The following is a 17,043-nucleotide window of genomic DNA, read 5'->3' as shown; positions in this document are numbered from 1 at the left end:
ATAAAATGCATTGCTATGGAGTCATATGTTAACTTGGAAGGCTGAGTTTGGTAAAAGAAAGCATGTCCAATCTTCTAAACTTTCCTTAATCCTCCATTGTACATTTTTAACCTATAAAATGGGGATATTAATCATAAATACTTTAGAGGATTGCTCTGAGAATTACAGATAACATATGGTAGAACAGCACAAAATAATCTCTAAGGTGATACTTTTGTTATTCAAAAATACCAGCTCAAAAACAAAATGTCTGAGAAATGAGAAAAAAAAGCAATTCACTTTTTAAAATTCGCTTCACTAAATGAAAAATTAGCTTAATTTACCCATTTCCCAAAATCTTGCCTTAAAGGACACTCTACCTGATTATATTCAGTTAGCATGAAATTACTTAAGAATTTTTAGTAGTAAAGAATACTTAAATAAGGCAAGATTCATTAAATACGTATATGTAGTAGGCACTCCTCTATGTACATTAGAAGTCCTAACTCACTTAGATCATACAACAGCCCACTGAGGGATTTGTTGTTATTATTATGATTACAATTGTATAGATAAAAAAATTGAGGTAGAGCGTAATTTGCTTCAGATCATATACTCAGTAAGTGATGGTATAAGTGGTTGGTCTGGAAAAATGAGTGCAGATTTGGCTTTGACCTTTACTGGCTGCAACTTAGGGCTTCTGCATGCTTCCTCATTGTTAAAGTATAGGAATTAGACATTCTCTAAGACCCTGTAATACCATACTCTGAAATAATTGTAGGAATGTGTTTGATGTACTATTGACCATGTATTTTTAAGTTTTTTTCTTTTGGGTAAACTGCCCAGTGACATGTCACGAATTTCCTAGAAAAGTTATCAGAAATAACAGGGAGATTTTTTTTCCAGTGATATCAAATATGGGATTTGAGAGATGGGGGTTGGGTGCTAGGACACAGCTATTTAAAGTTGAAAACAGGGCATTAAACAAAAACAAAAATAAACTATTGGGACCTCATCAAGATAAAAAGCTTCTGCACAATGAAGGAAACAATCAGCAAAACTAAAAGGCAAACTACAGAATGGAAGAAGATATTTGGAAATAAAATATCAGACAATGGGTTAATATGAAATACCTATAAAGAATGTGTCAAACTCAACACCCAAAAAACAAATAATCCAGTGAAAAAATGGACAGAAGACATGAACAAAGACTTTTCCAAAGATGACATCCATATGGCTTACAGACACATGAAAAGATGGTCAACATCACTCATCATCAGGGAAATACAAATCAAAACCACAACAAGATACCACCTCACCCCTGTCAGAATGGCTAAAACTAACAACTAAGGAAACAACAGATGTTGGCAAGAAGGCGGAGAAGGAGGAAGACTTTTGCACTGTTGGTGGGAATGCAAACTGGTGCAGCTACTCTGGAAACCAGTGTGGAGGTTCCTCAAAAAATTAAAAATAGAGCTATCCTACAATCCAGCAATTGCCCTACTAGGCATTTATCCAAAGGATACAAAAGTACTGATTTGATGGGGCATATGGACTCCAGTGTTCATAACAGCAATAGTGACAATAGCCAAATTATGAAAAGGCTCAAATGTCCATCAACTGATGAATGCATAAAGAAAATATGGTGTGTATGTATGTGTGTATGGGTATGTGTGTGTGTATATATACATATACCCATGCCCATACACACACACACACACACACACACACACACACACACACACAAATTGGAATACTACTCAGTGATGAAAAAGAATGAAATCTTGCATTTGCAACAATATGGATAGAGATAGAATATATTTTGCTAAGCAAAATAAGTCAGGCAGAGAAAGACAAATACCATATGATTTCATTCATGTGAAATTTAACAAATGCAACAGATGAACATAGGGGAAGGAAAGGAAAAATAAGATAAGAACAGAGGGAGACAAACCATAAGAGACTCTTAAATATAGAGAACAGACTGGGGGTTGTTCGAGGGGAGGTAATTGGGAGTATGGGTTAAATGGGTGATGGGCACTAAGGAGGGCACTTGTTGGGCTGAGCACTGGGTGTTATATGTAAGTGATGAATCACTGGGTTCAACTCTTGAAACCAATACTACACTGAATGTTAACTAAATTGGATTAAAATAAATAAATACAAAGCATTAAAAAGAAAAAAAAAGATAACCAGGGCATTAAATAACTGTTAGTGTGAGCATAAGAGAACTTTTAAAATTTTGGATTAGATAAAATGAACAATAAAGAAGAAAAATATGACAACATTCCTATAAAACAAAAAGAAAAGAAAAGATGTTATAAGACCTGGAAATTTTCCAGGTAAGAATTTACAATTATAAAATAACTTCCAGTTAATTGACAGCTTTTGAATGACCCAGTTACTAATAAAATACAGGATACTTTAGATTTTCAAAGGCAAAAAAGTATGGAATAAAGTCTATACAGTATTACTTGGAAATAAATATTACAAATTTGGTGTAATATAAGATGAAAATGTTCAATTTTGTTTTGCTTTTACAGGATATGTGTTTTGAAAACTTAGGTATTATGAAACATGGGGACTTAATTTCCATGATATTCAGTCTGGACTATACACAGCCACTCTCAGATGAAAATGTCACAGTGACCGGTACAACATTTGTTGATACTCCAGTACGTTTGTACTTGCCAAATAGAAAGTCAGAAATCCGAAGACCAGCTGTCATCTATATTCATGGTGGTGGTTTTTGCTTTGGAAGTTTCAGTAAGTTTATCACATTAGGAAAAAACTATAACTGGCAATATGTTTTTGGTGTAAGAAATATTTAATATAAATATACATACTTATATGTATAATAGGGATAAGTATAGGTATAAATATTAGATATTGAACAGACGTAGACATATGTTTGGAGAAAAATAGGCAGACCATTATTTCTGTTTTTGTTTTGCTTGGTTTTGATAAGCTCTTTCTTCTCAGCTTCCATATTGAATCAGCTCATATCAAATGAAAATAAGACATGAAGGAGTCAATTAGTACAACTTCTTTTCTGTGACATTAGAATATATTCAGGAGCAGAAACGTTGAAGTGATATGGATGTTGTAAACAGTAAATCGGAATCACATGTTGTTGGTTGCTACAAGATCAAGTTTGTAAATGCCAATAACAATAATGCTAACAGTTAGTAAAGCTTAGAATGATAGCTAGTCTCAATTCTTTTAAAGGAAAACACAAAATAGACATAGGTTACATTAAACTCCTTCTTATGAAGTCTAATTTCCCCGTTCATTTATGGCTATGATTTAAGAGGAATAGGTAGAAGATTCAAACCAAAAACATGAATAAATTTTCCTTCATGAAAGCTTTGGAAAACTCTTTAATAGAATGGTGCTGGTATATCAGGAGGAGGCACCATTCTATTTAATTAAACAAATGAAGAGAATGGAGGAAAGATAAACAGGTAAGAAGTGATTTTTTTTAACCTTTTGCCTGTCTCTAAGCCTCATTGGGTTCTAAATAGTGAGAACCTTATAAAAGTATGTGCATATAGGAAGCTACACTTCACCAAACAAAAGTTATGAGGATTAGTCACAGAGAAAATTGGCATGGAAAATTGATGAGGCACAAACACTCAGATGAATATACAAAAGGCCAAAACAGTTAGACTGAAATTTTGGCTTTCCAGATTTCTCCTTCCTAGCTTTCTGACAACTAACAAATTAGAAATAATATATAGTCAGTAAAATTTCATAGTGACTTGTCAAAAGAAAATTATTTACGTGATTTAAATAGAGGTTAGAGAGTTTAGTTGGCCAGGCTCACTTGAAAATCATTTGATGACCCCACAGGTTCTCACTTGAAGAAGGATGATGGGATTTGGGTTTGGGTTTTGGTTAGGATAAGCTGGGAAAAATTGAGTCCTTGTAATTCCAGCTCAGGAGGCAATATTCAACTTTAACGAAAACTCGTGGGTGGGGCTTGGTCCCTGTGTTCATGTCCCTTGGTTGGTTGGTTGGTAGATTCCTGAAAACCATCCCAGTAGTCACTATTGAATTTACGATCATCCTTACAAGTATAGGATGATAGCTTGCCTCCAAGACAATAATTAGTGAAAACAATTCTTTTTTTTTTTAATTTATGTATTTTGAGAAAGAGAGAGAATGCCGTAGGGGTAGAGGGAGAGAGAAAATCCCAGGTAGGCTCTGAGTTGTGAGCACAGAGCCCAACATAAGGCTCAAAGTCATGATCCATGAGATCATGACCTGAGCTGAAATCAAGAGTGGGACACTTAACTGACTGAGCCACCCAGGCAGCCCAGTCAAAGCAATTCTAGGAGCAGGTAATAGGATGTGGTAAAGATCAAGACTCTTGGAAAGATGTGATTCATAGGTGAATTTTATAACATCCAGGGAAGCAGGTATTCTGAATGTCCTTCAGGAAGTCCTCATAAATATTGCTTTCTTTCTCAAATATTTTAAAAGATTCTGGAAAGTGAATTCTAAAGCACACACTGTGACAAGGAAGGGAAAGACAGTCATGTCGTACTTCTAGTAATGTATGAAGCCCTAAGACAGTGCTTCTCAAATTTTCGTGTCTCAGCATGACCTAGTAGACTTGTTAAAAACTGTTGGGCCTGGCCTACAGAATTTGTGATTCAACAAGTAATGGTGGGGACCGATGATTTGCATTTCAAATTAATTTCCAGTTGCTGTTGATGATACTGATCCGGGCGCTACACTATACTTGACTGCTTGTGGAGATCAATGACCTGTGCCCTGTGGTGGCTCAGAAATCCTGTCCCACGTATCTGAGTTCTGTCTCTCATTCGTGTGTCACTCACGGCCTGTTTGACTCTAGGCCTCCCAGTGCCTCCCACTCAGCTAGAGAGCAAGCTTGTTGCTATTTCAGAGGAAAGAGGGTATGAAGGATTGTATGCCCTCACATTTCGAACGCTGTGTCCTTGGCTCAATCCCCCCTTCTGTAAGTTTGTTATCCACCATATCCATCCTTGGCTCACTTCTTTCTAATATTCTCACAGGAATATCAGACAAAATCTGTTGACAAAATCACTCTTTCTCCTTTTGCTCCATATCATATACCTCTTTCCCTCTTATTTGGCTTCATCAGTGTATCTCCACCAATACTCTGTTTTTTTGCTTTTTAACTTTGAAAAACATGTTATGCTCATTTTTATCTTGAAAAAATATTTTTCCACTTGGCCATGAATTCCTCTGTCTCATTAGTCCCTTTGATTTCCCTTTCCTTCTCAGACCAATTTCTATACACTGTAGGTTCTAGGACTTCCCTATTTCCTTCTTTACCCACCTTTAATTAATTCCTCGATCTCTCTACTCTAGTGCATTTGATGAATACTAGTCTCTTCTCCTCTTTGACATTCTCACTGCTGCTCCTTTTTCTTTCTATGACAAAGTATCTCCTAGATTTCCTCTGTTATTCATTGTTTTCTCATCTCCCTCCCTCTCTCATTTAAAAACAAACCAAGCAAACAAAATAACAGGTTTCCCATACTTACTCTTCATGAATATTCTTGTCCCCCAGAATTCTCTCCCTATCTTTGAGATTTGACTGTACATACTCTCTTTTCCAATCCCTGATCTTCTCCAAATACCCACATGCTGCTGACATCCAGTCCTGAATCTGCTTCTCTGACACTATTCTTGAGTCCTGATTCCACATATACACCTATCACTTAGACATTACAACTGGACAAACCACAGACATCTCAAGCTCCACATGATCGAGTATAATTTATTGTCTTGTGTCCAAATGGCCTCAGAAGAAACAAACAAAAGAACCACTATCGATCTAAAGCAACATTGAATGCTCTCAGTAAATAGCACTTATGATCAATTAATTATAGTTCCTTAGCACTTACATCTAATTACCATATCCCATTCATTGTACTTCTGAACATTTTGACTTCATTAACACAATTTAGTACTTCGTCATCTTTTACAGATAATCTTCCCTGATGTCTCTGCCTCTTCCCTGCTCAACCTTATTTCATCTTCTACACTTAGTATACTGGATCTTTCTAACATTCAAGTCTGATTATATGATTTCTTTGTCTAAACTCTTCACTTTTATCACTTAATAAATTTAAATCCATTAGCATAGTGTTCAGATTTCCAGGTTCTTACATATTTAACTTGCCAATGCTCTCATTCATAATTTTGTTTCAATCATACGGAACTTAATATTTAGTTCCCCACCGACCTGTGTATTCTTATTTCTATCTCTGCCTGTGCTTTTCTAGTATGTTCTTCCCATCTTACTGCTAGAAGACTCTTGGTCACCCTTTTATATTTAAGTAAAGTATCATTTTGTGTGGTGTGTGTGTGTGTGTGTGTGTACTTTTCCTTGGCTCTAAAAGACTTTAGTAATGTTTCCATGTGTCATTGCAGCTTGTGTTTACCTGCTGGCAGCAATCCTTGTTTTATTTTAGAATCGTGTTGCATGTTTGGGTTAGCCTCTCTCCAGGAAGTGGGATCACCACTGAGCATCTAGCTAATAAGCACATTCCTTATAATGAAGGTTAAACAGATAAATGTCTTCTGGAAAAAATATACTGAATTACTGAAAGGAACTTGTGTTGTTGTTGTTCTAGAGGGATTCTTAGTCGAAATGCTTTCACAGTATTTCTTTTTTTTTTTAATTTTTAATTTCATTTTTTTACTTTATATCCAAATGAGTTAGCATATAGTGCAACAGTGATTTCATGAGTAGATTCCTTAATGCCCCTTGCCCATTTAGGCCATCCCCCCTCCCACAACCCCTCTAGTAACCCTCTATTTGTTCTCCATATTTAAGAGTCTCTTATGTTTTGTCCCCCTTCCTGTTTTTTAATTTTTTTTTACATTTATTTATTTTTGATAGAGACAGAGCACATGTTGGGGAGGGACAGAAAGAGAAGGAGACACAGAATCTGAGGCAGGCTCCAGGCTCCAAGCTGTCAGCACAGAGCCAGACGTGAGAATCGAACTCACAAACTGTGAAATCATGATCTGGCCGAATTTGGATGCTTAACCAACTGAGCCACCCGGGTGCCCCTGTCCCCCTCCCTATTTTTATATTATTTTTGTTTCCCTTCCCTTATGTTCATCTGTTTTGTATCTTAAAGTCCTCATATGAGTGAAGTCGTATGATATTTGCCTTTCTCTGACTGACTAATTTTGCTCAGCACAATACCTTCCAGTTCCATCCACGTTGTTGCAAATGACAAGACTTCATTCTTTTTGATTGCTGAGTAATACTCCATTGTATGTATATGTGTGTGTGTGTGTGTGTGTGTGTGTGTGTGTGTGTGTGTGTATACACACACACACACACACACCACATCTTCTTTATCCATTCATTCATCAACGGTCATTTGGGCTCTTTCCATACTTTGGTTCTTGTTGATAGTACTGCTATAAACATTGGGGTGCATGTATCCCTTCAAAACAGCACACCTGTATCCCTTGGATAAATACCTAGCAGTGCAATTACTGGGTTGTAGGGTAGTTCTATTTTTAATCTTTTGATAAACCTCCATACTGTTTTCCAGAGTGGCTGCAGCAGCTTGCATTCCCACCAGCAGTGCAAAAGAGATCCTTTTTCTTCTCATCCTCGCCAACAGCTGTTGTTGCCGGAGTTGTTAATGTTAGTCATTCTGACAGGTGTGAGGTGGTATCTCATTGTGGTTTTGATCTGTATTTCCTTGATTATGAGTGATGTGGAGCACCTTCTCATGTGTCTGTTAACCATCTGGATGTCTTTTTTTTTTTTTAATTTTTTTAATGTTTATTTTTGAGAGACAGAGAGAGACAGAGTGCAAATGGGGGAGGGGCAGAGAGAGAAGGAGACACAGAATCCGAAGCAGCCTCCAGACTCTGAGCTGTCAGCACAGAGCCTGATGCGGGACCTGAACTCACAGACTCTGAGATCTTGACCTGAGCCAAGTTGGATGCTTTAACTGACTGAGCCACCCAAGCACCCCAGAACTGGATTTCTTTTGAAAAGTGTCTGTACATGTCTTTTGCCCATTTCTTCACTGGATTATTTGTTTTTTGGGTGTTGAGTTTGATCAGTTCCTTATAGATTTTGGATACTAACCCTTTATCTGATATATTGTTTGTAAAAATCTTCTCACATTCTATTGGTAGCCTTTTAATTTTGCCAAAAGTTTCCTTCATTGTGCAGAAGTTTTTATTTTCATGAGGTCCCAGTAGTTCATTTTCTCTTTTGTTTCCCTTGCCTCCGGAGACGTGTTGAGTAAGAAGTTGCTGTGGCCAAGATCAAAGAGGTTTTTGCCTGCTTTCGCCTCGAGGATTTTGATGGCTTCCTGTCTTACATTTAGGTCTTTCATCCATTTTGAGTTTACTTTTGTGTATGATGGAAGAAAGTGGTCCAGGTTCATTCGTCTGCATGTCTCCGTCCAGTTTTCCCAGCACCATTTGCTGAAGAGACTGTCTTTTATTCCGTTGGATATTCTTTCCTGCTTTGTCAAAGATTAGTTGGCCATATGTTTGTAGGTCCATTACTGGGTTCTCTATTCTGTTCCATTGATCTAAGTGTCTGTTCTTGTGCCAGTACCATACTGTCTTGATGATTACATATATATATTAATTGATGGTTACAGCTTTGTAGTATAGCTTGAAGTCTGGGATTGTGATGCCTCCTGCTTTGGTTTCTTTTTTCAAGATTGCTTTGGCTATTCAGGGTATTTTCTGGCTCCATACAAATTTTAGGATTATTTGTTCTAGCTCTCTGAAGAATGCTGGTGTTACTTTGATAGGGATTGCATTGAATATATAGATTGCCTTGGGTAGTATTGACATTTTAACAATATTTGTTCTTCCTATCCAGGAGCATGGAATCTTTTTCCATTTTTTTGTGTCTTCTTCAATTTATTTCATAAGCTTTCTATAGTTTTCAGTGTATAGATTTTTCACCTCTTTGGTTAGATTTATTTCTAGATATTTTATGTTTTTTTTGTGCAATTGTAAATGGGATCGATTCCTTGATTTCTCTTTCTGTGGCTACATTGTTGGTGAATAGGAATGCAACCTATTCTGTGCAACCAGTCAACGCACCAATTTCTGTGCGTTGATTTTATATCCTGCAACTTTGCTGAATTCATGAATCAGTTCTAGCAGTTTTTTGGTGGAATCTTTTGGGTTTCCATATAGAGTATCATGTCATCTTAGAAGAGTGAAAGTTTGACCTCCTCCTGGCTGATTTGGATGCCTTTTATTTCTTTGTGTTGTCTGATTTCAGAGGCTAAGACTTTGAATACTATGTTGAATAACAGTGGCGAGAGTCAACATCCCCGTCTTGTTCATGACCTTAGGGGGAAAGCTGTCAGTTTTTCCCCATTAAGGATGATATTATCATTGGGTTGTTCATATATGGCTTGTATGATCTCGAGGTATGTTCCTTCCATCCCTACTTTCTTGAGGGTTTTTATCAAGAAAGCTTTGTGTATTTTGTCAAATGCTTTCTCTGCATCTATTGAGAGGATCATATGGTTCTTTCCTTTCTTTTATTGGTGTGATAAATCATGTTAACTGTTTTTCAGAACCAGCCCTGCATCCCAGGTATAAATCCAACTTAGTCATGCTGAATAATTTTTTTAGTGTATTGTTGGATCTGGTAGGCTAATATCTTGTTGAGGACTGTTCATCAGGGGAATTGGTCTGTAGTTCTCCATTTTAGACGGGTCTCTGTCTGGTTTTGGATTCAAGGTAATGCTGTCTTCATAGAAAGAGTTTGGAAGTTTTCCTTCTATTTCTATTGTTTGGAACAGCTTCAAGAGAATAGGTGTTAACTCTTCCTTAAATGTTTGGTAGAATTCCCCTGGAAAGCCATCTGGCCCTGGACTCTTGTTTTTTGGCAGATTTTTGATTACTAATTCGATTTCCTTACTGGTAATGGCTCTGTTCAAATTTTCTATTTCTTCCTGTTTCAGTTTTGGTAGTGTATATGTTTCTCAAATTTGTCCATTTCTTCCAGATTACCCATTTTATTGGCATAAAATTGCTTATACTATTCTCTTATTGTTTTTATTTCTGCTGTGTTGGTTTGTGATCTCTCGTCCTTCATTCTTGATTTTATTTATTTGGGTCCTTTCCTTTTTCTTTTTGTTCAGACTGGCTAGTGATTTATCAATTTTGGTAATTCTTTCAAAGAACTGGCTTCTGGTTTCATCTGGTTTTTTTTGGTTTTGATGGTATTAATTTCTGCTCTAATCTTTATTATTTCCTGTCTTCTGCTGGTTTTGGGTTTTATTTGCTGTTCTTTTTCCAGCTCCTTAAGGCATAAGGTTAGGTTGTGTATCTGAGATCTTTCTTCCTTCTTTAGTAAGTCCTGGATTGCTATATACTTCGCTCCTATGACCGCCTTTGCTGCGTCCCAGAGGTTTTGGGTTGTGGTGTTATCATTTTCATTGACTTCCATATATTTTTTAATTTCCTCTTTAACTGCTTGGTTCCCCCATTCATTCTTTAGTAGGATGTTTTTCAGTCTCCATGTATTTGAGACCTTTCCAATTTTTTTCTTGTGGTTGATTTTGAGTTTCATAGCGTTGTGGTCTGAAAATATGCATGGTATGATCTCAATCTTTTTGTACTTACTTAGGGCTGATTTGTGTCCCAGTATGTGATCTATTCTGGAGAACGTTTCATGCGCACTGGAGAAGAATGTACATTCTGCTGCTTTAGAATGAAATATTCTGAATATATCTGTTAAGTCCATCTGGTCCAGTGTGTCATTCAAAGCCATCGTTTCCTTGTTGATTTTTTGATTAGATGATCTGTCCATTTCTGTGAGTGGGGTGTTGAAGTCTCCTATTATGGTATTACTATTGATGAGTTTTTTCATGTTTGTGATTAGTTGATTTATATATTTGGGTGCTATCCCATTTGGTGCATAAATGTTTACAATTGTTAGGTCTTCTTGGTGGATAGACCCCTTGATTATGATATAGTGCCCTTCTACGTCTCAATACAGTCTTTATTTTCAAGTCTAGATTGTCTGATATAAGTATGGCTAATCTGGCTTTCTTTTGTTGACCACTAGCATGATAGATGCTTCTCCATCCCATTATTTGCAATCTGAAAGTGTCTTTAGGTCTCAAGTAGGTCTCTTGTAAACAGCATATAGATGGATCTTGATTTCTAATCCATTCTGTTACCCTCTGTCTTTTGATTAGAGCACTTAGTCCATTGACGTTTAGAGTAAGTACTGTAAGATATGAACTTATTACCAATATGTTGCTTGTAGAGTTGGAGTTCGCTGGTCCTTTCTAGTCTTTGTTGCTTTTGGTCTTTATTTATTCGTTTGTTTATTTTTTCATCTTTTCTCCCATCAGAGAGACCCCCTTAAAATTTCTTGCAGGGCTGGTTTAGTGGTCACAAACTCCTTTAATTTTTGTTTGGGAAACTTTTTATCTCTCCTTCTATTTTGAATGACAGCCTTGCTGGATAAAGAATTCATGGCTTCATATTTTTCTGATTCAGCACATTGAATATATCCTGCCACTCCTTTCTGGCCCGCCAAGTTTCTGTGAATAGGTCTGCTGCAAACCTGATCTGTCTTCCCTTGTAGCTTAGGGACTTTTTTTTACCTTGCTGCTTTCATGATTCTCCCCTTGTCTGAGTCTTTTGTGAATTTGACTCTGATATGCCTTACTGATGGGCGGTTTTTGTTGAGTCTAATGGGGGTCCTCTGTGCTTCCTGGATTTTGATGTCTGTGTTTTTCCCCAGGTTAGGAAAGTTTTGCACTATGATTTGCTCACATAACACTTCTACCCCTGTTTCTCTCTCATCCTCTTCTGGGACCCCTATAATCTGATGTTGTTCCTTTTTAGTGAGTCACTGATATCTCTAAGTCTTAAATCGTGCTCTTTTGCCTTAGTCTCCCTCTTTTCTTCTGCTTCATTATTCTCCGTATGTTTGTGCTCTATATCACTGATTCTCTGTTCTGCCTAATCCATCCTTGCCACCGCTGCATCTGTTTGAGATTGCAGCTCAGTTTTAGCATTTTTTAATTTCATTGACTAGATTTTACTTCTTTTATCTCTGCAGAAAGGGATTCTTATCTATTTTCGACACCAGCTCGTATTCTTATTATGGTGATTCTTAATTCTGGTTCAGACATCTTGCCTGTATCTGTGTTGGTTAAGAGCCTGGCTGTTGTTTCTTTCTGCTCTTTCTTCTGGGGTTAATTCCTCTGTTTCGTCATTTTGATGGGAAAAAAGGCATTAATGAGGTAGAAAAATTAAGATTAAAAAAAATTAAAATTAAAAAAATATTAAAATTAAAAAATTACAAACAATCACACACACACAAAATGGAATAAATGATGCTAGATCCTAGGTGTGTTTTGGTCTGGGTGTTGAAAGTGCTTGATAGATTAGAGAAAAGGGAAAAAAAGAAAAAAAAAAGGAAATCGTTTGAAAATTTTAAAAAATGAATACACTGACGTAGACTAAAATGAAATGACGGTAGTAAAATAGAGTTTGGAAAAAATTACAAAAAAGTAAAAAATATAGTAGAAAAAATTTAAAGAAAAAGTATTTTTAATAAAAAATGATAATAAAAATGATTTTTTTCTCTTTCTGTATTCAATAAAAAGAAAAAAAAGAAAATCGGATAGGTGGACTGGCTAACAGACTGAAATATGACTGAAATTACATCGTTTTCCCCTAGAAGTCAAAGTATGAAGCACTTGACAGGCCATAAACTAAGTAGGTGGTGAGACTTGTGTTCTTGAAAAGTGAGGGTGGCCCAGTTGGGCGGGGCTTAGTGTCACAGCTCTGCTAGTTGGCATTCTCCATCCTCCACTAGATGGCGCTGCTAGCCTACTGGAGTGGATTGTTGTGGCGCTTGTAGGTGCGTATTTGCATATGTGGGAATGATGAAAATGGCGACACCCAGCTACCCAGTCTCTAGTATCAGAACTCTGTTCTCCTTGATCAGCAATCGCGCACCCATCCTTCATCTTCGGTTTCCATCCACTCCCCCCTTTCACACTGTCCATGACCAAGCCCCAGGCAGCACCTCCTTTCCGAGTTTTGTCTCAGATGCAGCTGCCTTCCCCAGCCCCCCCTTCTGAGGGACTGTGGCTTTGTCTCTATCCCTCTGTGAAGGGTCTTATTGAACAATGGCTGGATGCTGGCAGCACGTAGGAACACTTGCTGGACCCTGCTGCTGCCGGTGCCCCGAGAATGTGGCCAGGTGCCAGCCTGCCCCAGAAAAAGTTCATGAGATAGTGTAGCAGCAGCATTTCAGGGATTTTGGAAAATCACAAAAGACATCTGGCACCAGTCTTCACCCCAAATGATCTTGTTCTAGCGCCAGAGAATGGGGCCATTCTCTGGGGTCTTCTGGGACCAGGTGGCTTCACAGCCTCCAGCAAATGTCCTTCCAGCAGTGGAACTGTATTCCCCGTGTGGCCTGAGAACCTTCTGGACCCAACTCTGCTCCTGGGGATTCACCCTTCCCACCAGAGCATTGCTAGTATCGAGCTGTGGAGTTTCAGACTCTGCACTCCTCCTGTTTACAGTCTTAATGGAATTTAAACCCTCTCCTTTCTTCTTTCTCCCTTTTTAGTTCAGTCCCTGTGGCTGCTTCCAGTTTTCCACTTTCTCTTCAGCTGCTTTTGGGGAGCGGTGCTTTTCACATATTCTTCCCCCCCGCCCACCGTCTCCATCCTCTCTCTGCATGAAAAGCAGCTCCCTGCCCTCTGTGGTTTCTGTCTCCCCACGTTCACCTCTCCATGCCACATACCTGCTGAATTCTGTCATTCAAGTTGTGTAGATTGTTGTGTTAATCCTCAGATCAGATTTAGTGTTGGTCTGGCTGTATTTCATGGACGCAAGACACACAGAAAACTTCCATGCTGTCTGCCATCTTGGCTCCTTGCTTTCCTAGTATTTCTATATCTTTTTTATCTCCTTAATGTTTTCTGTAAATTAGAGTTCACATATAATTTAATTTATACTAGGCATTTGTAGTTGGAATATTATGCTTCCTTTATAAAATATATTTTAAGATATTCTGAGATATATAAAAAGATAAATTAATGAGGCCAATTTGGCCTCATTTGTCTCAAAAGAGATGCATTTTTAAAATTTATTTATTTTGAGAGACAGTGTGTAAGCAGGGGAGCAGCAGAGACGGAGAGGAGAGAATCCCAAGCAGACTCTATGTTCTCAGCACAGAGCCCAACATGGAGCTCTATACCACCAACAGTGAGATCATGACCTGAGCAGAAATCAAAAATTAATGCTTAACTGACTGAGCCGCCCAGATGCTTCTCTAAAGAGATGTATTAATACCCTTAAAGTTCTTATAAGGTCTATGAAATATCCAAGTATCTATATACACATTACCTGGGTCTTCAGTGAGCACAAGACAAATGATCACAGATAAGAAAATATCACTTTGGAAAATACTTGGAAGTTCTCCTGATTATCATGTTGATTTCCCCTTTATTGACAAATGCAATGATTGTGATCAGTAGTTCCTAAAAAATGTGCAAATTATCATTCAGGATGCATGTTCCAACATTTTGTTCAGCAAATTCCTATTGTGTCTTTATTCTGTGTCTTGGCTTTATATTTGTGTATTGTTTATAGATATGTGAGAGCTTATATTTATAAACTAGAAAGGACTTAGATAGCTTCTATTTTTTGACAGATCAGGACATATATAATATAACTATTTATTTATAAATTTCATTTTTCCTTTTTTGTTTCCTAGGCTTCCTATTTTTTCTTCTTTATAACTTGAAGTTGTTTTGAGAACTAAGAAATACAAGAATATCTTTCTCTAGTCGATTTATTTACATAAAACAGCGGTTGTTATTTTTCAACCTCAATACTAATACCTTCCTGTTTCTACCTGGGTTCTACAAGTGATATAAATTCAATTATTGGACATCGAAGAGGGAAAAACATGAGCCAACAAGTTTTATCAGAAATATGGTGTGACTTCGGACAGCTGGAGATAAAGAATAGGAAACAAAAAACTTAAAATGACTTTTGCTTTATGATAAATAAAAAGTATTGGGAGATAAAATGAAGACAGGTTTTAAATATATCATTGAGGGTCTTTCATTGTGGGTATCAGTGACTTCTTATGTCTTGTACATTTTGGTGTTCATCCACCCATTGCCTTTTCTTGCAAATTATCAACTCAGTCTTGAATGAAAACATTTATCTACCTAAAAGGCTAGTTGATTTACTTTTCTGTTTTCATTGTATTCACATACCCAGTATTTAATTAGTTTTTAATTTGAAGTTTTGTTAATGTGCAGGAGACATCTTGGAACAGCTTCTCTGAATTTCTAGGATCTTGTGGTAAATAAAGTAGTAGCAGATGTCACAGAGTTGCCAAAATTATGTGGCCAGGTTACTGGTAAATTGGGTTTGGAGGTACCTGGGGTTAGAGACACATGTGTACTAGGGAGAGAGGGGATGCCTTGTGTGCTAAAATGAACATGTAAGAGCAGAAGGTTTATGACTCCTTGAATAGATAGACTGCAAACAAAATCAATGCTGTTGTTGTGGGATTGGAGTAAGAGAATAATTTTCTTTGGCTTCACCAAGCAGAGGTTTGATTACCAAATCAAGTTATCTATGCCTGAAATATCAATTAAAAAAATAATTCTCCTTATTTGTCACCATTGCAATGTAAACCATTCCTCAGGAGTCCACTATCTCATATTCTTCTGTGATTTTGGAAATCTCTCACTCGCCAGAGGCTCTCTCAAAATTAAGTTACTTTTCTTTAGACTCTGTCTTCAATACCAAGGTTATTACACCATTTCCTAATGTGACATATGCAAAGAATATGGAGATTCAAGGAACCGTATTATTGAGTGCTGTGGTTTTACAGAGTCAGTGTATCTATTACTTTCTTTCCCCCTAAATTCTGAACCAACTGAAGATTATATACAAAATTCAAATAAACGACAGTCAAAACATAACCATTATTTCTAAAGAAGGCTTTGGGAGAAAGTGTATTTAGGTACTGAGTTAGATTGACTCATCTGTCGTGGCTGGCCCTGCTAACCAGCCACACAGTTCCTCCCTATGGAACTTGCTGCCTGAAAAAGCAAGCAGAGTAAAACGCAACAAGCCACAAAATTTTCTTGGGAGGATCATTGTGTACCGGCAGCGGATGCAAATAGAAAAAATAGAATGGCCCAAGGCTACTTTCCCTTCCTCAAAACACCAATCTGCAAAGTCATCTTTTCATCACTGGAGACAGTGACAGAGGAGACACTCCTCCAGACTGTGTCAGGCTGATTCTGGTCCCTCTGAATAGAAATGGAATGGGGAATTTAGGTTTCTATATAACACATTTCTTTCCAAGTTCATAGCTACAAGCATTTCTGTTGCTGTTTTTTTTTGTTTTGTTTTGTTTTTGTTTTTGTTTTTTACCAAAAGTACTCTCACATTTCTTTCTTCATTCCAGAGCAGAGGGCTTATGACTCCCTGAATAGATGGAATGCAAACAAACTCAATGCTGTTGTTGCCCATGGGATTGGAGTAAGAGAATGTTTTTCTTTGCCTACTATGATTTTTGCCTTCACCAGGTAGAGGTTTGATTTCCAAATCAAGTTAGCTTTGCCTGAAATATCAATTAAAAAAAATTATTCTATTTATTTATCACCATTGCAATGTAAACCATTCCTGAAGTGTCCGCTATCTCATATTCTTCTGTGATTTTGGAAATCTCTGAGTAACATCCCTGAGTGAACATTTTTGGATACACTTTTGCTCTAGACACTTAAAACTCAGGTCCCAACTTAAGCCCCAAGTAACATAGCTACATAAGAAGATATAAATAAATCCTACAAATTTGGGATGATAGATTATATTTGGGTTGGTAATAAAATATTTTATAATTATTCTTGTTTGGAGTAACGTAGGAGGTAAAGGTTGGGATCAGCTAAGAATTTTAAGTCATTCTCAGGAAAAGTGAATTCTACCTTCTGGATTTTGCTAGAAAATATCAGAATGTGTCAGGACAGTTCAATATTTTCTCAT

General features: G+C 37.2%; 1 protein-coding gene across 1 annotated transcript in view; it reads left to right on the top strand.

Annotated features, from left to right (window-relative positions):
* LOC106975180 (arylacetamide deacetylase-like 2) overlaps window positions 1-17,043 on the top strand; it is a 48,076-nt gene that overhangs the window by 11,480 nt on the left and 19,553 nt on the right. Inside the window, 2 exon segments of the mRNA XM_015072483.3 lie at window positions 2,523-2,745; window positions 15,496-15,565. Of these exon segments, the coding sequence (XP_014927969.2) occupies window positions 2,523-2,745; window positions 15,496-15,565 (293 nt within the window).

The sequence above is a fragment of the Acinonyx jubatus genome, chromosome C2 (genome assembly GCF_027475565.1).
Source record: "Acinonyx jubatus isolate Ajub_Pintada_27869175 chromosome C2, VMU_Ajub_asm_v1.0, whole genome shotgun sequence".
Classification (NCBI taxonomy): Eukaryota; Metazoa; Chordata; class Mammalia; order Carnivora; family Felidae; genus Acinonyx; species Acinonyx jubatus.
Note: the sequence above shows the minus strand (reverse complement) of the source record. Positions and strands in the feature narration are given on the sequence as shown.